Source organism: Theropithecus gelada, chromosome 6, assembly GCF_003255815.1.
Source record: "Theropithecus gelada isolate Dixy chromosome 6, Tgel_1.0, whole genome shotgun sequence".
Classification (NCBI taxonomy): Eukaryota; Metazoa; Chordata; class Mammalia; order Primates; family Cercopithecidae; genus Theropithecus; species Theropithecus gelada.
The window spans coordinates 135,164,326-135,186,852 of NC_037673.1; the positions used below are offsets into that span (position 1 = coordinate 135,164,326).

At 40.7% G+C, this 22,527-nt stretch overlaps 1 protein-coding gene across 8 annotated transcripts in view; it reads left to right on the forward strand.

Annotated features, from left to right (window-relative positions):
* Positions 1-22,527, forward strand: part of CTNNA1 (catenin alpha 1) — a 178,904-nt gene that overhangs the window by 15,956 nt on the left and 140,421 nt on the right. For 6 of the 8 annotated variants that reach the window (XM_025387032.1, XM_025387029.1, XM_025387031.1 and 3 more), the window contains 2 exons: positions 11,859-11,965; positions 13,141-13,336. In XM_025387032.1, coding sequence (XP_025242817.1) covers positions 11,861-11,965; positions 13,141-13,336 — 301 coding nt within the window. In that variant the 5' untranslated portion in view covers positions 11,859-11,860. The remainder of the gene's footprint in view (positions 1-11,858; positions 11,966-13,140; positions 13,337-22,527) is intronic. The other 2 variants (XM_025387037.1, XM_025387035.1) reach the window with 2 other exon arrangements.

Sequence of the window (22,527 nt, forward strand, 5' to 3'; positions counted from 1 at the left end):
CTGCCCTGCCCTGCCCTGCCCTGCCCTGCCCTGCCCTGCCCTGCCCTGCCCTGCCCTGCCCTGCCCTGCCCTGCCCTGCCCTGCCCTCCCGGAGACAGAGTCTTGCTCTGTCGCCCAGGCTGGAGTGCAGTGGCACGATCTCGGCTCACTGCAAGCTCTGCCTCCTGGGTTCACGCCGTTCTCCTGCCTCAGCCTCCAAGTAGCTAGGACTACAGGCTCCCGCTACCACGCCCGGCTAATTTTTTGTATTTTTGGTAGAGACGGTTTCACCATGTTAGCCAGGATGGTCTCGATCTCCTGACCTTGTGATCTGCCTGCCTTGGCCTCCCAAAGTGCTGGGATTACAGGCGTGAGCCACCGAACGAGGCTGAATTTCTTAGTTTTTCTTTCAGCTTGTTATCTGCCACTTCACTGTGCATCCTCTATTTTTCACTCACTGTGGTTCCCGGAAGGTCCTGATGTTCTTTGGCGCCGTTGTCCTTCACAACCTGAAACAGCCTCCCTGCCCTCAAGCAGTATGTCAGATACTCAGTGAGGTCTTCCGGACTATTTGGGGACTGTCTTTTGGGTGGGGCACTTACAACCTTATACCTTCTATTGTATTGTAACTCTTTTCCTGTATAGACGGTGTAAGCATTTTCCCCCTACTTTTTTGGGGGAAGATCTTCAAACCTGCAGAAAAGTTGAAGTACAGTGAGCACTTGATTTACCAGCTGACCAATTGTTAACTTTTTTCAGATTTTCTCAATTACTCGATAGAAACTTTATTTCAGAGTCATTTGAAAGTAAACTGCAGACCTCATGGCACTTCAGTCTTCAGCATGTTATTCTGAAGAATAACATAACAGGCCCTACATAACCCCGACACTACTGTCACACTCAAGACCTTTTACATTGATACAGTAACATGTAATACCTTTTAAAGAGCAGTCTGAGGGTTAGCATTAGCTCTCCCTGGGAGCTCTTGAGAAATGCAGAATCTTAGGCCTTACCCTAGATGTATTGAATCAGTATCTGTTTTAACAAGATCCCCAGAAGTACTGATTTTTTTGTACAGACCGTATTCACATTCAGATTCTCACAGTTGTTCCAGTGATACCCTTTATGGTTTTTCTTTTTCTTTTTAAAAATCAGGAATTGAGAAAAGATCACATATTGTATTCGGTTGTCATATGTCTTCAGCGTTCACTTCCACCTTTCCCACTTGGGACAGTGACATTTTTGTATAGTTTAGGCCAGTTTTGTAGATGTTCTCCATTTTGGATTTGTCAGATACGTGTGGTGATGTTTTTTTGTTGGGTTTTTGAGATCGAGTTTCGCTCTGTCACCCAGGCTAGAGTGCAGTGGTGCAATCTCGGCTCACCTCAACCTCCGCCTCCCGGGTTCAAGCGATTCTCTTGCCTCAGCTTCCTATAAGCTTTTTTTTTTTTTTTTTTAAACATAGAGATAGGGTTTCACCATGTTGGCCAGGGTGGTCTCAAACTCCTAACCTCAAGCAATCCGCCCATCTTGTCATCCTAAAGTGCTGGGATTACAGGCGTGAGACAACTGTGTCTGGTTTTGTTTTGTTTTGTTTTGTTTTTGAGATGGAGTCTTGCTGTGTTGCCTAGGCTGGAGTGCAGTGACTGTTTGCAGGCACAATCATTGCATGCTAAACTCCTAAACTCCTGGGTACAAGTGGTCCTTCTGCCTGAGCCTCCCTAGTGGCTGCGACTGTTGGTGCAAGTCACTGTGCCTGGCTTGATGATGTTTCTTAGGGCATTTGGTGAGTCAGGTTGTTCCACTGATGATGCTAAGTTTAAACACTTGGGTAAGTAACATCTTCCAGATGTCTGTGTTACAAAGACAGAATGGTCTTTTGGTCTTAATAATTAATTGCTACAGTGATCTGCTAGCAATTTCCAGTTCATCTAGCATCTAGCAGGATCCGACATCTAGCAGGATCCCAGAAATGATAATTGGTCAGTCATTGATGAATGAATGACTGAATAGGTTATCCAAGATATATACTACAAGTTTTAGAGGCCATTCTTTCTTGTTTTCTTTCCTTTTTTAGTTTTTATTTTTGTAGAGACGAAGTCTCCCTATGTTGCCCAGGCTGGTCTGGAACTCCTGGGCTTAAGTGATCCTCCTGCCTCAACCTCGCAAAGTTCTGGGATTACAGATGTGAGCCACTGAGCCTGGTTCTTCTTGTTTTCCTGCTCAGTCTGGGTAACTTCTCAGACTCTCTAGTCAAGTCCAGGCATCTTTTTGCCTGACTTTCCAACAAAAATACCTCACTCTTCTCCCTGTGGGATTCTTAGCCGTGTGAAAGGTTTCTCCTCCCTTAGTGCCACTGTGTTTTAAAATTTTTATTATTATTTATTATTATTATTATTATTTTTTGAGATGGAGTCTTGCTCTGTTGCCTAGGCTAGAGTGCATGATCTCTGCATGATCTCGGCTCACTGCAACCTCCGCCTCCTGGGTGCAAGTGGTTCTCCTGCCTCAGCCTCCCGATATTTTAATTTTATTATTTTATTTTATTTTTTTGAGACAGAGTTTCGCTCTTGTTGCAGAGGCTGGAGTGCAATGGTGTGATCTTGGCTCACTGCAGCCTCCTTCTTCTGGGTTCAAGCGATTCTCCTGCCTCAGCCTCCCAAGTTGCTGGGATTACAGATCTGCACCACTATGCCCAGATAATTTTGTATTTTTAGTAGAGACAGAGTTTCTGCCTGTTGATGAGACTGGTCTCGAACTCCCGACCTCAGGTGATCCGCCTAAGTGCTGGGATTACAGGTGTGAGCCACTGCACCTGGCTGCTTATTTTATTTATTATTTATTTATTGAGATGGAGTTTCAGTCTTGTTGCCCAGGCTGGAGTGCAATGGCATGATCTCGGCTCATTGCAACCTCTGCCTCTTGGGTTCAAGTGATTCTCTTGCCTCAGCCTGCCGAGTAGCTGGGATTACAGGCGCGTGGCTTAATTTTTGTAATTTTTAGTAGAGACAAGGTTTCACCATGTGGGCCAGGCTGGTCACGAACTCCTGACCTCAAGTGATCTGCCTGCCTTGGCTTCCCAAAGTTCTGGGATTACACGCGTGAGCCATTGTGCCCGGTGATATTTTTATTTTTTAAAAAATGATTTTTGGTTCAAGGAAATCAGTTCAGTCCAATTGTTGTAAAACAAAAATGTCTTCTGTATTTTCTTTTTTCTCTTGTGCCTCCAGTCCAGATGCTTGTTTCACATTCTTTGCTTTTTAGACTAGTCATCCAGTCTCATGGAAACAGGGACTTCCTCTGTATCCATTATCAGTTGTTAGGAGGGCTTGGTGCAGCTTTCTGTTAAACACTCTTCCATTGTTAATGGTCTCAACTATAATATGATGGAAGCTAAGAAAATGAACATAGATATCCAGTCCGTGCAGCAAACTGTCAGTTCACCTCAGGAGCTTGTTTTGTTTTCCTTCACTTGACCTACTGCTTCTTGCTCTGTTCCAGCCACACTGGCCTTCTCATTCTGTCAGTCCTTGAAGATACTGCCTCATCTGTGTTCACGCTGCCTGGAATGCTCTCTTCCCCCAGATACTCACTTGATTGGTTCTTTCCTGACTTTTAGATTTCAGCTCAAATGTTGTCAAGACAGAAAGGCCTCTAAGGACCCTGCTTAATTCCATTACCATTACAATGCTTAATTTTCTTCCTAGCTCTGATACTGTCTTCTTTGTTTAGTTATTTATGCCATTATTGCAATGAAGGCTTCATGAAGGCAGGGTTCTTATTTTGTTGACTGCTTTCTGGGATAATGCCTGTACAAGGGAGGCACTCATATTTGTGAGTGAAGGCTAAATGGTTGGCTGAATATTGTTTTTTTTAGGTTTACTTTTTGTCCTTTGCTTAGTGCTTTTTGTTGTAATCAGTGTGTCTCCTGATGCTTGTAGCACAGCAATTCCAACTGCTCCCATTGCCTTTGGTGCCCTCAAGAAAAATAAGAAAAGGAGCCAAATAAAAATGATTTCAGTGTTTTTTTATTATTATTATTTTTTTGTATGTTTTTGAATCTGCCCCTATCATTCAGCCTGCAGTGTAGTGGCATGATCATGGCTCGCTGCAGCCTTGACCTCTTGGGTTGAAGTGATTTTCCCATCTCAGCCTCCTGAGTAGCTAGCTGGGACCACGGGTGTGCACCACCATGCCCAGCTAAATTTTTTTTTTTTTTTTTTCTCTAGAGATGAGGTCTCTATGTTGCCCAGACTGGTCTTGAACTGCTGAGCTCAAGTGATCCTCCCACCTTGGCCTCCTAAAGTGCTGGGATAACAGGCCAGAATGTGTCTTAATCATAAGTTACCTTGAACTTTTTGGCAGTTACCAGGAAATTTGAGAGTTGAGGTTCTGAAGTCTGTGTTAACTCTGCTTGATGCAGATGCAACCTGGCATACCTGTGACAGCACTGAGTAATCCACAGTCTTCTGTCTTGTGCAGTGTGACAGTTAACGTTGCTTTGGGTACTTTTAATTTCCATATTTCCTGATTTGCATTTAAACGAACCATCCTAACATTTCGTTAAGTTAACCTTGCTGTTAAAAAAAAAAATTGGCATTGAGTAGCGTGGTAAAGATAGTCTAAATCTGCCACAATATAATGATGAAAATTCAGGAGCAGACACATTTTAAGGATGATATGGCCATCTTTTATAAGTGAATGTTGAACATCTTCGGAGCGGGTACGTAGTTCTTTGCACAAATGAGGCAGTTTGCCAATTATCAGCCCCCTTGGGTCTGACAGAACTATGCTTTTATTTTCTCTTCATTGCTTCTCCATTTCTCTTTCTGTTGTAGATTGCTAGCCAAATGATTGCATCTCTGCCCCTTTCTGAATTTATAGCAAACTTTTGCTTTATAGCCAGGATTGCCATTTATAAGGTAATGAAGACCAAATAACTGCAGTTTAACTTTTTATTTAGTTCCATTAAGCATGATCTCTCCTGAAAAAACCTAAGGTTGCTGTAGTTCATTAAGGTTGGCTAGCTGTAGTAGGTTTTGTAATAGATCTTGCGAAGGAGTGCTCTGTAAGTTAATTGGAAAAGTAGAAACTGCCAGGAGTTTAAAAGTTATTTGTTTAGTTAGTCTGAACAATACATTATTTGTAGAGAACCAGAAGATATGACTAAGATTAAGGCAGGAGCTTTGTCTTGGGAGGCTTGTAAATATTTGCAAATCATGTTGCATAAATTCAGCTCAGCTAATACTGTCTGCCCTGCATAAAGCTCCTAGCCAGCAACTTAAGGGATGTAAAGAAACATAGGCATAGTTATCATCCTTAAACTTAATAGCTCTGAAGACCACATGGTAAATCTGAGAAAATTAACTAAGTTTAATAAAACAATTCAGTGGCTGTTGAGTGACAACATAAATGAAAAGAGCACCAGAATTTCAGGACTAGAAGGATTTGAAGTATAGAATTCAACTTCTTTCTTTTTATAGATGATAAAACCAAGGATCCGGAAAGATGAAGTGACTTACCCAAAAGTCAGAGTGTAAGTGACAGAGCTGGTTCCAGAAGCTAATGTTTCAAGTAGAATACATTCTCTTTAGATTTTAAGATACTTTTATTTTTTGAAATCCTTTTAGGATTGGGATCACAAAAACATGCCTTGGCTCTGTAGCATCATTTCATGATGTTCGGCATCACTCTTGGCAGGACCCTGCGTTCGTGAGACTTACACTGTAATAATGGCATCAATAAGTAAACAAGGAAGACCATAGGAGCTAAAAGAAAATTAAGCAGGGTCATAAGTAATGGAATTAGTAGGGTCCTTAGAGTGCCTTTCTGTCATGACAGCATTTGAGCTGAAATCTGAAAGTTAGGAAAGAAATGGTCTTCTGGGGAAGAGAGCATTCCAGGCAGAGGGAACACAGGTGAGGCAGTGTCTTCGGGGACTTACCGAAAGAGAAGGCCAGTGTGGCTAGAACAGGGCAAGAAGTAAGTGATAAAGTAAAGGAAAAAGCAAAAACAAGCTTCTTGGTGCTTTTGATTAAAGGTAATATATAGGGCAGTCTGCTTGCATTATGGTTATTGAAAGTCTTGAAAATACACTGAGTTCTCAATTTTCAAGTGTTAGTATATTTTAAGTTTCTTAATGTAAATGAGTGATTGGAGTCCTTTGCCTTAATTCCTTTAGAAGCAGGGTTAGGGAGGCTGAGTCTGGTGAATTAATTTTTTTTAATTTTAATTTTTTAAGATGGAGTCTCACTCTGTTGCCCAGGCTGGAGTGCAGTGGCAAGATCATGGCTCATTGCAGCCTCCACCATCTTTGGCTGAAGCGATCCTCCTGCCTCAGCCTCCTGAATAGCTGGGACTACAAGTGCACACCACCGCATCTGGCTAATTGTTTAGTTGTTTTGTTTTTGAGACCAAGTCTCACTCTGTTGCCCAGGCTGGAGTGTAGTGGCGTGATCTCATCTCACTGCAACCTCCGCCTCCTCGGGTTCAAGTGATTCTCATGCCTCAGCCTCCCGAGTAGCTAGGATCACAGGCATGCGCCACCATGCCCGGCTAATTTTGTATTTTTAGTAGAGACAGGGTTTCACTATGTTGGCCAGGCTGGTCTTGAACTTCTGACCAGCCTGGTGATCTGCCCACCTCAGCCTCCCGAAGTGCTGGGATTTCAGGCATGAGCTACCGTGCCTGGCCTGTTTTTTATTTTTAAATTATTTGTAGAGACAAGGTCTTGCTGTGTTGCCCAAGCTGGTCTCAAACTCCAGGGCTCAAGTGATTTTCCCATTATGACATCCCAAAGTGCTGGGATTACAGGTGGGAGCGACCACACACTGGCTTTTTTTCTAATATTAAATAATTTATTTTTGCAAAGTAAGACTTCTTGGAAGTTGTTACTAACATTAAAGTTGGGAGATTCCATGTGAAAATCTGCATCCCTGGCCTCTCTTGAAAAGTCAGATGGTCTAGAAACCCTGGGTTCATGTGGTAAAGATTGCCTAGAGTTGATGAACAAGTGGGCACAAGCTTTCTGATTTTGAAGTCCTGGCTCCTCCTAGTGGTCCCCATCCCTAGCCTGGAGAGGCCAGGTGTCATTTGCAATTCATTATTGTGCTGTTGTGCATATTGTGCTGTTGTGTCACCTTTTTTAAGTTAAGAAGTAAATGAAATTATTTGTACTCCAAAGTGTCAAAATTAGGAAAACAGAAGACCAAGAATGTTTTTTATTCAAGAAAAAAAAAATGAAAGTTTTTTTTGAGAAAGTGAAATAGTTATGTTGTACTTGTTTAATAATTAAACACACATGTGACCACATATACCTAAATGTCTGCTTGCAGTTTGCTTCATTTAAGTTTCCTCTTGGCTTCCTCCCTTTACAGTCCTGGAAGGTTCTATGTTTTGTTTGTGTTAATGCAGTATCTCTGGAATGCTAGGATATGTAGGATCCATAGGGCAAATAGTTCTTCTGAAGTGTCTTATCTGTGACATTTGATGACATTTGCTTGAGCTGTTGTCAGCCCTTTAGCAATCTAGAGCATTCCATTTCCTAAGGTTTACTGACTTGGGTTGATCAGTTGAGTGGACAAATAACCTTTAAAAACCAAAGTGTAGGCCTGACATTACATGAATGTAGACAGCAAATTCATCCACCCTCAATGAAACAGATGACTGGGACACTGGCGTTCTGTGTTACCAGATTAGGCAAATGCAGGTTCCTTTTGGCACCCCGATCTCTAGTGATTCTAGATTTGATGCTTGGATAATGACAGTGTAATGATGAAAATTCAGAAATTTAACATTGATACCATACTACTATTTAATTCAGTACTCATAGTCAAATTTTGTCAATTGTCTCAATTTTCTCCCTTTCTCAATACAATTTCAGTCCAGAATCACTGTGTTTAAGTCTTTTTAGCCTCCTTTAATCTGAAAATATTTCCTTTTCTTTTTTTTTTTTTTTTGAAATGGAGTCTTGCTCTGTCGCCCAGACTGGAATGCAGTGGTGCCATCTCAGCTCACTGCAAGCTCTGCCTCCCGGGTTCATGCCATTCTCCTGCCTCAGCCTCCTGAGTAGCTGGGACTACAGGTGCCCACCACCATGCCTGGCTAATTTTTTTTTTTTTTTTTTTGTATTTTTAGTAGAGACGGGGTTTCACCGTGTTAGGCAGGATGGTCTCTATCTCCTGACATCATGATCCGCCCACTTCGGCCTCCCAAGTGCTGGGATTACAGGCGTGAGCCACCGTGCCCAGCCTCTGGAAATGTTTCTTAATCTATCTTTGTTTTTTATGGCTCTGACATCTTTTCTTTTCTTTTTTTGTTTTGTTTTGTTTTGTTTTGAGACGGAGTCTTGCTCTGTGGCCCAGGCTGGAGTGCAGTGGCGCGATCTCCATTCACTGCAAGCTCTGCCCCCAGGGTTCATGCCATTCTCCTGCCTCAGCCTCCAGAGTAGCTGGGACTACAGGCGACCGCTACCACGCCTGACTAATTTTTTTGTATTTTTAGTAGAGACAGGGTTTCACAGTGTTTGCCAGGATGGTTTTGATCTCCTGACCTTGTGATCCACCCGCCTCGGCCTCCCAAAGTGCTAGGATTACAGACGTGAGCCACTGTGCCCGGCTGCTTTGACATTTTTCAAGACTACAGCCAGTTATTTTGTAGACCGTCTCACCCTTTGAATTTGATGTTTCCTCATAACTAGTTGAGGTTATGTAATTTTCAGGCAAAATTACACAGAGGTGACGTTGTACCCTTCTCAGCGCATTGTATTAGGAGGTACATGATGTGGGTTTGTGCCCTTATTTGGGATGTTAATTTTAATTACTTGGTTAAGGTGGCATCTCAGGTTTCTGGACTATAAAGTTACTATTTCCCCCATTTTTCATAAATAATCTGTTGGGAGTTACTATGACACTAGATCACACTTTGCTGAGAAACTGAATGCTAATCTACTTGGTTAGCATTCTTTGATTCTTACCTGAAGCAGTTAATATTATAGTTCCTGAATGCTGATTTTTCTAGGTACATTATTCTTTCTACATTTATTAGTTTGTTTCCTGTTGTTTGGAGGAACTTTTCCTTCTTTATTCATATTCGCATGGACTCACGCATTATTCAATGGATCATACTTTCTTTAATCTCCACCAAAGCTCTCTGAAGAAGGCAGTAGTTGGTAGTCTTTTATGAGGGATCTAGTTCAAAGTTATTTATTTATTTTAAGATGGAATCTTGCTCTGTTACCCAGGCTGGAGCGCAGTGGCATGATCTTGGCTCATTGCAACCTCTGCCTCCCAGGTTCCAGCGATTGTCCTGGCTCAGCCTCCTGAGTAGCTGCGATTACAGGCGCCCGCCACCATGCCTGGCTAATTTTTGTATTTTTAGTAGAGATAGTGTTTCACCACATTGGCCAGGCTGGTCTCGAACTCCTGACCTCAGGTGATCCACCCACCTCGGCCTCCCTAAGTGCTGGGATTACAAGCATGAACCACCACGCCTGGCCAGTTTTCACCCAGTGGTTTTGACATTCATTGTTAATCCTTGGCTAGATCGATTACTACAGTGGAGGTTGCAAGATGGTCATTTTCTAATTCTATTCTAGAAATTCTCTCCCCACACCCTTTTTTTGAGGATCCCTATGGTCTTAAGGATATTTATTTAATTATTTAGTTACAGACAGTTACAGTTATTATTCTCTTTGATAGTTGTCCTAAATTTGGCTGGTGGGAGCCCTTGCTTCCTGTGTCTTTTGATATGATCTTGTTAGTCTTGTCCCCTTTCTGCACAATACAGTGCTTCAGACCTGGAACCCTGGTTTCTATTAATGGGAATGGTCCCTTTGGAAAAAAAAAAAAAAGAGATGGGGTCGCTCTGTGTTGCCAAGGCTTGTCTCAAACTCCTGGGCTCAACTGATCCTCTTGCCTTGGCCTCCCAAAGTGCTGGTATCATAGGCATGAACCACCATGCAAATTGTATTTAACAGAAACAAATACTTGGGCACTGATAACACTGTTTTTTTTGTTTTTTTTTTTTTTTTTTTGAGACAAAAGCTTGCTCTGTTGCCCATACTGGAGTGCAGTGGTGCGATCTTGGCAACCTCCACCTCCCAGGTTCAAGTGGTTTTCCTGCCTCAGCCTCCTGAGTAGGTGGGATTACGGGCGTGTGCCACCACAGTGGACTAATTTTTTAGTTTTAGTAGAGACAGGGTTTCACTATGTTGGCCAGGCTGGTTGTTTTGTTTTTTAATTTGACAACATTGTTTTTAAGAGTAGCGTTGTAGCCCATTGTGTCATTGTTACATAATTTATTGAGTGATCTGTTGTTTGAAATTTAGGTAATTTATAATTATTAATGTTTATATACAGCGGTGTTGTGAACATCATTGTATCCAAGTTTTTACATGTTTCTTAATTTTAGAATAGAATTTTAGCAGTAGATTTTCTGGGTCAGGAAGGTACTTTTTTAAGCTTTTCTTTAAAAATAATTTTTGTTTTATTATTATTTTTGAGTTGGAGTTTTGTTCTTGTTGCCCAAGCTGGAGTATAATGGCGTGATCTCGGCTCACTGCAACCTCTGCCTCCCAAGTTCAAGCGATTCTCCTGCCTCAGCCTCCTGAGTAGCTGAGATTACAGGCGTGCACCAGCAGCCTGGCTAGTTTTGTATTTTTAATAGAGACAGGGTTTCTCTGTGTTGGTTAGGCTGTTCTCGAACTCCCGACCTCAGGTGATCTGCCCACCTTGGCTTCCCAAAGTGCTGGGATTACAAGAGTGAGCCACCACACCCAGCCTTTATGCTTTTAGATGTCTACCAGCAGTTTGTTGTCTAGAAAGTTTATATTAGTGTTTACCTCAACTTCATGCCTTTTCTGTCTTTTTTTTCCTTTAATAATTTAAGGCACTACTTTTAGAAGAAAAGACTGTTATTTTCGTTGATGTTTTCTCCCTATTCTTAAAGCTGCTGTCTGACAGAAGTTTCCCTTGACACTGATACAGTGATATTTGACTAAGTGTGATTTGAAATTTCTTCTGGCTATGAGTGATAATAGCTGTGGGTGCAGAGGGCAACCGATTAAGCATTAAGTTTTAATAGAATAAGACAAGTCCTTCTCTAGGAATCCATCAAAAAATGAAGTGAGGCATACCTTTTAGATACTACTATACCATAAATGTTGTGGAGTAGGAAAAATCAGGATCTTCTGTATTCGTTTTTGAAGCAATGTCTTTGAAAGTAGCTTTCGGCTGGGCGTGGTGGCTCACGCCTGTAATCCCAGCACTTTGGGAGGCCAAGGCGGGTGGATCACGAAGTCAGGAGATCGAGACTATCCTATCATGACTAACACGGTGAAACCCTGTCTCTACTAAAAATGCAAAAAAATTAGCTGGGCGTGGTGGCGGGCGCCTGTAGTCCCGCTACTTGGGAGGCTGAGGCAGGAGAATGGTGTGTACCCGGCAGGCGGAGCTTGCAGTGAGCCAAGATCACACCTCTGCACTCCAGCCTGGGCGAAAGAGCGAGACTCCGTCTCAAAAAAAAGAAAAAGAAAAAAAAAAAGGTTCACTTTAGCTTTTCATCTTGTTTCTAAAGATTGGGCAGATAAACTGAGTAGGAACTGAAGTAGGAAGTCTTGCGCTAGAGAAGCCCAAAGGGAAACGTTCTGTGTGTTTGGGAATGCCCTCTTGTAGTACCCCTAGTATTTGTAAGCCTGAAATCATTAAATTTTAAGAGATTGTAAGGTTTACTGGGTCCTCATGTGCAGGCTAGTTAGAATTTTTTCATCTGTAGTGAATATAACTTTCCTGATGCAAAAGTCCCAAAGTAGGAGAAGATTTGTTACATATTTCATGTTTGTGTTTGATGTTTGCTTGACTGATTTTTTGTTTCTTTTTTAGAAATGACTGCTGTCCACGCAGGCAACATAAACTTCAAGTGGGATCCCAAAAGTCTAGAGATCAGGACTCTGGCAGTTGAGAGACTGTTGGAGCCTCTTGTTACTCAGGTAAGAATCTGAAAACACAAATACATTGTAACCTGGTTCTATAGTACAGGCCTGGGTAACAACCATAAGAGCAAGGTTATTTAGTTCAAAGCCTTAATTCCAGTACTTGAGTTTAGGTGACAGTTCTTAGATGATTTGAATATTGATGCATGGGTTTATTTAACCCTTTGAGAACGCTGCTGTGGTCATTTTCTTCGGTCTTATTGCTAGTAACTGGGGTCCGTGGTATGTAGTGCAACTTTGCAAATGTTTGTGCTTTGCAGATACTTCACCTTTCTTTAGAAGGGAAACCCAAGAAAGGTGGGATCTGGATCCTTGATTGTTAAGGTGTCTCACTCTGCTTAACACACCTTTCATTGTGTGGGATTAATTAGCAGGTAATTGAACTTGAGGGTTTAGGTTTGGTATATTATGTTATAAATGTCACAATGTTAGGGTAGTTCATAAACTGTTAGCAACTAGCTGTGTACCTTTAGTGTTTTGCAATAGTGTGTCTATTGTCTGTATGTGAGAGATTCAGAGAGAGAGAGAAAATGAGTGTTGTTTGGCAAATTTGCACTGTAACATATCTTAATCATCTTTAACCTACAGATCATCCGGTATTATGTGTATTAATGATGGTAATGTTCTAGGACATAAAGCATCATCACTGTAGGCTTCTTTGGGCAATCATTCCTTTATTAGGGGCCTTTACTAATTAATTGCTGAGATTTGTGTGAATAAACCGTGAAAAGACTTCAGAAGCAAATTATCTTAAAACATTTTGCAAAGTTTGAAAACAGTGGCAGTACGATCTCCAGATAAAGCTAAGTTCATTGTTAACCTATTTCTGGAACATAGAGTGTTCCAGATACTATATGGGTGACATATAGTGGAGACATCTAGCTTGTCTCTAATCATTTTTTAATTTGTAAAATCAAACTAAAAACCTAATGATCATATTTGAGAAATTAAAATATGTGTTAAATAATTCTGTACACATTGAGAAAGCTGAGTTATTTTGGAAATTAAATATAGCATCATTGCTGTATATCTTAAATATGGGGAATTGTATGTTAATGCTCAGTGGAATCTCATAAATGTGATTTTTTTAAAGAATAACTTAATCTTGCTATCTTTAAAGATATTAGTCATTTTAATTGACTCCAGTTTAATGTTAAAAATGAAACTTTTAGGTTACAACCCTGGTAAACACCAATAGTAAGGGGCCCTCTAATAAGAAGAGAGGTCGTTCTAAGAAGGCTCATGTTTTGGCTGCATCTGTTGAACAAGCAACTGAGAATTTCTTGGAGAAGGGGGATAAAATTGCGAAGGAGAGCCAGTTTCTCAAGGAGGAGCTTGTGGCTGCTGTAGAAGATGTTCGAAAACAAGGTAGGTCATTACTGCTTTTCATGTAAAGAGAGGCAGGCCTTTCTAGAAAATAAGTGTTTGAAGGAGATTTTTTTCTGTGGTCAGTATTCTCAGTTCTCATGCTTGCCAATTGCTCAGTAACTTACTCAGTTATTGGAGATGTATTAACTTGGACTGGATCATATTTTAATTCTCATTCTCATGCTTGCCAGTTGCTCAGTAACTTAGTTATTGGAGATGTATTAAGTTGGACTGGCTCAAATTTTAATCATGAGAGATGCTTGCAAAGGGACATCTGGAGAATCTGAATCCACTTCTCTTGGGTGTTTCAGGTAATAGTTAAGTCTTAGAAATGTTGTAACACAATTTGATAGGAAACATGGGACAGAAGTTTACCTTTCATTCTATGTAATACTTTTTAATTCATGCTGAAGAGATGGGTGTGATAAAATAGAAAAATACCTACTCTGAAAATACTCTAGAAATTGTTCTGTTATGTCAGAATAGTATGTTAAATCAGCCATGCATATTTGCACTGGTTGGAGCTTGACTTAAATAAATCTGGGCATAAAGGAATCATGTTTTGGGAAACTCAGAATTGATAAAAAGTAAAATGGTAATCCACAGTTTACCAGTAATTAATGCTAGAAAAATTGTCCTTACTATGTTACAAGTGTGGAAGGAAGACTTTAAATATGGAAAGTAAACTTCTTGAAACCTGCAGTTTTTATTTTTAGTAGAGATGGGGTTTCACCAGTGGCTCATGCTGGTCTCAAACTCCCAAGCTCAAACAATCCACCTGCCTCGGCCTCCCAAAGTGCTGGGATTGCAGGCATGAGCCACAGCGCCCAGCCTTGAAACCTGTGGTTTTGTGTTAGGTTTCTATTCCAGTCAGAGAATTTCAACAATGCTGTAGGTTTTTTAGGTTATTGGCTATCAGCTAAGGTAAATTGAGCCCTGCTATTTACAGGTGCTCTACTAGCCCTTGGGAGAACTTCATAGATCTTTCATACCTGATGGTAGATTGCATAGTCCAGAGTCTTACGTCAAATTCATCCTTGTGGCAGTACCCTAAAATGGGCAGTGTCTTAGATGGAGATGACATCTCCAGTTGTTTTCTGAATTTGTGAACAAATAACCTTCAGTGGTAAATATTTTTTCAGTTTTCAGGCTGAAGATAAATATTTCTAATACTGAAAATGAAATTATTAGAATTCCACAGTACTAATTAAGCAGGTATATTAGTTTCCTAGGGCTTCTGTAACATAAATTATTACAAGCTTGGTGGCTTAGAATAATAGAAATTTATTCTCTCATGATTCTGAAGTGCAGAAATCTGAAATCAAGGTGTTGGCAGGCTTGATTCCTTGTTGGGACTTAGGAGGAATCTGTGCATGCCTTTTTCCTAGCTTCTGGTGGTTGCCAGCAGTCCTTAGCATTCTTTGGCTTGTAGACTCGTTACTCCAGTCTCTGCTTTTGTTATCATATACTTTTCTTTTTTTGTGTCTCTGTGTCCAAATTTCCTTCTTCTTATAAGGACATCAAGCATTGAATTAGGGCCCACCTTACTCCAGTATAACCTCATTGTAACTTGATACCATCTGCAAAGACTGTTTCCAAATAAAGTTACATTCACAGGTTCCAGGTGGACGTGAATTTTTGGGCGATGCTATTCAGCCCAGTACAGTGGGTTTTGAATTAATTTATTTTAAAGTAGTTTAATGGTCCAGTTCAGGACAATTTTTTTGAGCTTGATGTTGAGGAGATCAGGCTATTACTTAATTGTATTCTGTGGTACATTCTCCTCCCCAGGCCTTCTTGTCTGCTATAACGAAGCTCACAATTATATTAACAGATGAGTTTGGACAAGTGTTTGCTGGGTCTAGTGATTGACGTTTCTTTTCTTTTCTTTCTTTTTTTGAGTTGGAGTCTTGCTGTCGCCCAGGCTGGGATGCAGTGGTGCGATCTTGGCTCACCGCAACTTCCACCTCCTGAGTTGAAGCGATTCTCCTGCCTCAGCTTTCCAAGTAGCTGGGATTACAGGTGTATACTACCACACCCGGCTAATTTTTGTATTTTTAGTATAGTTGGGGTTTCGCCTTATTGGAGGCTGGTCTCGAACTCCTGACCTCAAGTGATCTGCTTGCCTTGGCCTCCTGAAGTGTTGGGATTACAGGCATGAGCCACTGCGCCTGGGCACATTTATTTTCAAAATGCATTTAATTGTTGTAGGTGATTTTTAAAGTTGACTTTATATGTTTCTTATTTCAGAAGTTTCTCCAATGCAGATATGTAGCAATCATGGTATAAGATACATTCCCTGCTCCCCAAAACCCCCACAATTTTGAATGCATATCTGAATTTCTCTTGTTATTTTTGTTTATATATGATAATCTTTTATGTGGTTCTGAATCATAAGGACTTGTCTATCCTAGTCCAGTTTTGCAATTATTGATTGTCATGACCTATCCACCATAATTTGCCTTCTCTTTGGAAAAAAAGAGCCAAAGCCAAAATATAACTTCCTCCCATCATCATTATTGCATCAGATATGAAAAGCTGAAATGCCTTGCTTTTTTCTCTTGGCTTTTTTCTTTGGAGAATTTTAACAAATTTTCTGTCATAAATAGAACAAAATACATATTACAAAAATATGAAGCACAGATTGCTTAATCAATTAAGACTTGTTGGCTGTGTTGTTGAGGCCATTTACTCATCTTTTGAAACCCTGTAGTGGTGTTAATACGCCTGCAGATTCTTTGGACACCCCTCCCTTAAAAAAAATAGTGCCTAACCCTTGAACATGGGTTGAACTTAGTGATTCCTACAATGACTAGAATGTGGTAGAAGTGGCACTATTTACTTTGGGAGCAAAGTTATAAAAATAGGGCTGTATCCACTGCACTTTTTCTCATGGATTATTCTCTCTGGGGGAAGCTGGCAGCTATGTCGTGAGTGCACTCAGGAGGTCCTGTGGAGAAGAACTGAAGTCTCCCACCATCAGTCAGCACACATTTGTCAAGCATGTGAGTGAACCACCTAGGAAGCAGATCCTCCACCTCCAGTCAAGTTTCAGACATCAGTCCTGACCAACCCCAAATCCCTGACCCATAGAAAACTCTGGCAGTTAATAATTGTTTTAAGCTGCCACCTCTTGGAATTTCTTAGGCAGCAAAAGAAAATTTATACAAACACTTTTCCCTGCCCTGGCTTCAGTGGTCCTAAGCATTTACATAAAACCCTGACCTAACTGTTCTGAATTTTTCTGATAAATGAAAGTATGCCATCCACTGAAACACTTAACTTTTAAAGAATTTTTAAGATGTCTTTGTTCTGAATCAGTGTTGACGTTGTTTAGGATGAGGGTTGGCAAATTTATTCTAGAAGGCCAGGTAATAAGTATTTTTGGCTTTTCAGATCATAATAGCTCTGGGCTGGGTGCGGTGGCTTACACCTGTAGTCCCTGGGGCTGAGTGGGCAGATCACGAGGTCAGGAGATTAAAACCATCCTGCCTAACACAGTGAAACCCCGTCTCTACTGAAAATACAAAAAATTAGCCGGGCATGGTGGTGGGCGCCTGTAGTCCCAGCTACTCAGGAAGCTGAGGCAGGAAAATGGTGTGAACCCGGGAGGTGGAGCTGGCAGTGAGCCAAGACCATGCCGCTGCACTCCAGCCTGGGTGACAGAGCGAGACTCCATCTCCAAAAAAAAAAAAGAGTCTCTGTTGAAACTATTAATATTCAGCTCTGCTGTTGAATTGGGAAGCAGCTATAGACAGAATATAAAGAAATGGGCATGGGGCATGGCTTTGTTCTAACAAAACTTGGAAAAATTACAGGCTGTAGTTTGCTAACCCTGATCTAGGGTTTTCCCAGGCTGTTAAAGATATGAGCTTACTGTCTTCAAAAAAGTACTTATTTATGTGTTTGTTTATTACACTTTTGAGCCAAAAAGTAGACCTTTGGGTTTGTACATGTCCAGTGCTTCCTGTGCAATCATAATAACCAGAAATTGGAATGTACACAGTTTTTGATGTGTAACTTTCTTTTTGTGTTAGACCCTGATTACATGAATAATTAATATGCACATTTGTGAGTATACTGAAATTTCACGATAATGCTGTAAGTGAGGTTAAAAAAATTCACATACTTAAAAACTTAGGATCACTTGACTTCAAGGCTAATGAAATGGTCAGGTGGGCCACATGTGGTGGATAGGAGCCAGTCACCAGTTGCATGGCCTCCAAATCCCTGTAATCTAGGAGTTTAATTGTACTACTAATCTGCTTAGTTTTTGAGTAGCTGCCTTATATAGGCGGAGGTGTACATACGCCTTTTAGATGTGCTCTTTTCTTATTTTAGGATCCTGTTAACCTCCCATATCCCCCCCATCCTCATTAGATCAATCTTACCTTTGTACTTTTTCGTCTTAGCGCTTATCACAGAGGTAATTTAAATTGGTTTCCTTTTCCTCTCCACGCTCCAGCAGTGCAGGTTCTGTGCTGGTCTGGTGACCATTCTCTTTGTATTTAAGCTGGTACCTGGTCCGTGATAGGCACTTAAATGTTTGAGTAAGATAATTGATTATTCTCTGAAAAGTACAGTGAAAGAAAATGCTCTTTTCTCAAAATTTGAAGTGTGTTTTCCTTTCCAGTGCCAAATGTAAATGCATGGGTAGGGATGGAAAATCTTATGCTTTTTTTTTTTTTTTTAATTGAGTTATAATTTCACATACCATAAAAATCACCCGTTTAAAGTATACCATGCAGTGTTTTTGAGGGTGTTCAGACTTGTATAGCTATCACCATGATCTAATTCCAGAACATTTTTATCATCCCCAAAAGAAACCTCATACCCATTAGCAGACATTCCCCATCCATGTACATTTTAACAGTAGATAAAGAGTAGCAGCTGCCTTGTGGTACATAAATTTATTTTATGAATCCTTGAATAGGGCTCTGACCAGAAAAAGAAGGCTCTTAAGCCAGATAGGGGACTTTCAGGGGACAGAGATGAGAAGACTTAAATGAAGCTTTTTTGAAAAAGGAGAGACATTATGAACAGAGGCGCATTAATGTTAAATTTGAAGTGGAGTGATGAGGAACAGCTTCTTACTACAACAGTGTTTTATAATCCATTAGCCACAGTTTATACTTGGATCTCAAAGGCCAGGATCAAAGTCTTATTGCTACTTCCGTAACTTCTTCCCTATAGCTCATGGGCATTTCTGGGTCAGTGAAGGGGGAGAAGACCCAAAGAAACTGAAGTCCACCTTTATGTATTCCTGCACTGCTTCTAGTGATATTTTGCTCAGTATATGATTTGTGCACTGAGCAACAGTAGATTTCCCAGGAAGAAGCTTGTGTCAGGGAAATCTGAGTGAGGAATGGGCTGGTTGATAGTGTGTGATCCCTGAGGGGGAGATGATATTCTAGCACATAGGAGGCTGTTTTTCCTGGGTTTTTTTCCCCCCCTAGAGCTTATAATGACACATGAATACGAAAAATAATTAATAGCATGAGTGGCAGAGGAATGGGAGGGTAAGCATGGGATTGGGAAAGTTTACTAAAGGTGTTTGAGCTTACACTGGATCTTAAAAGGTAGAAAGGGAGCAGGAGGAAACTCATCCAGGTAAGACTATGCAAGATGGGCATGAGGAACAGTGAGGTCCCTGGCTGGAGGTGGGTGCTAGTCTTGTTGAGCACTGCTGGCAGGAGAGGTTTTTTGTTTTTTTGTTTTTTTTGAGATGGAGTCTCACTCTTGTCGTCCAGGCCGGAGTGCAGTGGTGGTATCTTGGCTCACTGCAACCTCTGCCTCCTGGGTTCAAGCGATTCTCCTGCCTCAGCCTCCCGAGTAGCTGGGACTACAGGCGCATACCACCACGCCTGGCTAATTTTTATATTTTTAGTAGAGATGGGGTTTCACCATATTGGCCAGGCTGGTCTCAAACTCCTGACCTCGTGATTCACCCACCTTGGCCTCCCAAAGTGTTAGGATTACAGACGTGAGGCACTGCGCCCAGCCGCAGGAGAGGTTTAATCTAGTTTGGAGCGTTTTTTGAGGGTGACTTGGAATGCCATGTGAAGAAGGGAGGGCTGTTAGGGACATGATCTAGAATCAGAGAAGTCTATGGTTGGGACAGATCTCACAGCTTACATGGTGCAGGTCCCATATGCTTGAATATATCAAGTGACACAGGACTCACTTATTACCTCAAGGAGGAGTTCTTTCCAGCATTGGTTTGTGTTTATTTTGAAAGCTTTTTTTCCCCTTTGAAACTGAAATTTGTCTCTTTAATTTTCTTCCTGTTTTAAGAAGTTCCACCATCTGGGCAATACAGAATATGAGGAAAAGTAGAGTTTTTGCAGGGAGATTAGTGTTAGCTGTGTGCAGGAAGGATTAAAGGGATTGGTAGAGAGCCCAGAGGCAGGACCTAGAGTCTGGAGATGACCATAGTAGTGGAGAGTGAAATGGAACTATGCAGGAAGGGACTTCTGTTACTGCTGTAACAGAATTGACGGAGAGAACTGGCCAGTTGTCATGCATGTTAACTGCCAGCAGGGCCTGTTCAAGTAGCTGATCTTTTCAATAGGTAAAACTAAGGGACCTGGTATGTGAAAAGTTGTAGTGATTTGTTTTCCTGTGACTTGAGTCATTTAGGGTGGTGTTGAGGCAGTGTGTGCTGTAAGGACCTGTGTTCTTACAGGTGTAAAATGCTGCCTTTTAAAATGTTTGCATTATTTGGTTGTAATGAATGTCAAACCTTATTTCGTGTTTATTAATCACATGTATTAATATTTATTAATACAGCTGAAACATCATGGTGTTTGAGTTCCTAGAGCAATGATAAATATTGATAAACGTTAGTGCTCCTTTCTCTGTTGATTTGTTGAAGCCCTGTTATTTTCTTTTTAATTGGAATTCCACCAAATTTTCAAAAATTGAGACATGGGGCTGGAGATGCTGATCTTTTAGATTTCTCTTTATTAGTCTAATGGCATAGCAGAGGTTAAATTACCTTGGAGTAGAAAATCAAGAAATGATTGTGTGTGTCTGTAATTTTGGTTTTAATGGTAGGACAAGATTATGGTAGTCTGGGAAAAGGTGATTGAGTTCTGCTGAACAGAGCAAGGATTGATTGTAGCTAAGTCTAGTGACTTACTGCCTGCCATTTGGTTTGACCTTCATTTTGTGACTATCATACCACTAACCACAGCCAGTCACCTCTCATGTATGTATTGTTATTCTCATGGCAAACACCATGAAAACCTCTGGGTAATTCACTGCAGCCTCTTCTTCAATGCTGAAAAAACATTTTATTGTGACAACTATACATCCTTTCTCCCCCAGGTGGCCAGAAGGTGAAGGTAGAGTAAGTTATTTTACTAAATATTCCTGTCCATAAATAACAAGCACACATCTTAATGTTTGGCTTACAGTTTTTCCCCTTTCATATCTATTTATGTTTAGACAGATTTGTCTTAGGATTTCTTTGAAACGTTTCTTTTTAGGTTTTGGCTTTCGGGTCATTCCATTTCAGGCAAACTTTGATACCGCGAATACATTTTCCTTGAGTAGCAGATCTCAGCTTACTGAAAGCAGTCAATGTTATTCAATACTAAATCTCAGTCATTACATAAACCATCTTTTATGTAAAAAATGTCAGCCGGGTGTGGTGGCTCACAAGTCTGTAATCCCAGCACTTTGGGAGGCCGAGGCGGGCAAATCACGAGGTCAGGAAGTCAAGACCCTCCTGGCCAACATGGTGAAACCCTGTCTCTACTAAAATACAAAAAATTAGCCAGGCGTGGTGGCATGTGCCTGTACTCCCAGCTACTCAGGAGGCTGAGGCAGGGGAATTGCTTGAGCCCGGGAGGCAGAGGTTGCAGTGAGCTGAGATTGCACCACTGCGCTGCAGTCTGGTGACAGAGTGAGACTCCGTCTCAAAAATAAAAAGGTCTTGTTAGTTTTAGAACAAGAAAGGAATATTTATTGGCTGCTAACACAATAGTTAAAATCTGTGAGTTTGCAAGCATCTGGGTAATCTTAGTACCTATGGTTGATTTGTGAGCATACTCTAATGGTACTTGTTTTCTCAGCTTTTTTTTTTTTTTTTAAAGAGAGGGGCAATTACTGTTCATTGTAGCTGTTCTTATTTTTTTAATTTTAATTGTATTTTTTATTGTACTTTAAGTTCTAGGGTACATGTGCACAGCATGCAGGTTTGTTACATGTGTATACATGGGCCATGTTGGTGTACTGCACTCATTTTCAGCTTTTTAAAAATCTTTAAAGCATGAATTACCCAGTCATATAAAACTGAGGGTCTCTTAGGGCGTTGTTATAAAGGATGGAAAATGAGAGTTCTTAATTGATGTTAATGGAGAGACATTCTTTTATTTCAGTAATTGTGTATAACTGTGTAGTGAAGCTAAGGACATAGATGCCATCTTCTTTGGTACAGTTTGAATAATTTGTATATAGGGAGAAAAAAATACACACATGTATGTGTATGTGTATGTATACATGCTTCACTGTGAATCTTGGCAAGATAATTTTCAGAAAAATAATGTATTTCATCCCTGACAAAAGAACATTGAGCACAGGCTGTCAGGCTCTTGAGGCATGATTTTCTCCCTGGCAACTGACTAGAGTCAAGATTGAAGGAGGCGAAAATTGGTCTGCTGTCCAGTGCAGATGTTGACAGCTTGAGACTGATGCACCCACATCTACTATAGACAGCCTGGAAGACAGATGTTAAAAGACAGATGTGATTAGGATGAAGCAAGTATCAGTGACTGTTTTAAGTGGAGTTTGAGAGGTAAACAGGAGGCAGAATGGAATCAGGGTTTGCTGGGTTCATGATGTGAAGACTTAAAACATAGCTTTGAAGAGCATTGCGTGGGTGTGTGTGAGAGAGATTGCATTTTAATTTGTCTGATCTGGTTAGTGTGGTTTTAATCGGGTTGAGATCATGAGCTTGATCTCACATATGGGCTCTTTAATTTTTCACAGGAGAAAAATGACAAGTATTCCTACTTGGAAGGTTTACTTTGGAATGGGTTTCAAAAAGTGTTAATGATGCTCTGGAAGAGCAGTAGCTGGGAAACATTCAACATTTTGAAAAAGATTAAAGTTAAGTTAATTAGATTTTCAGATTAGTATAATAACTTTATTAAAACTAGCAAGAAATCAGCTGATTTTTTTCTCAT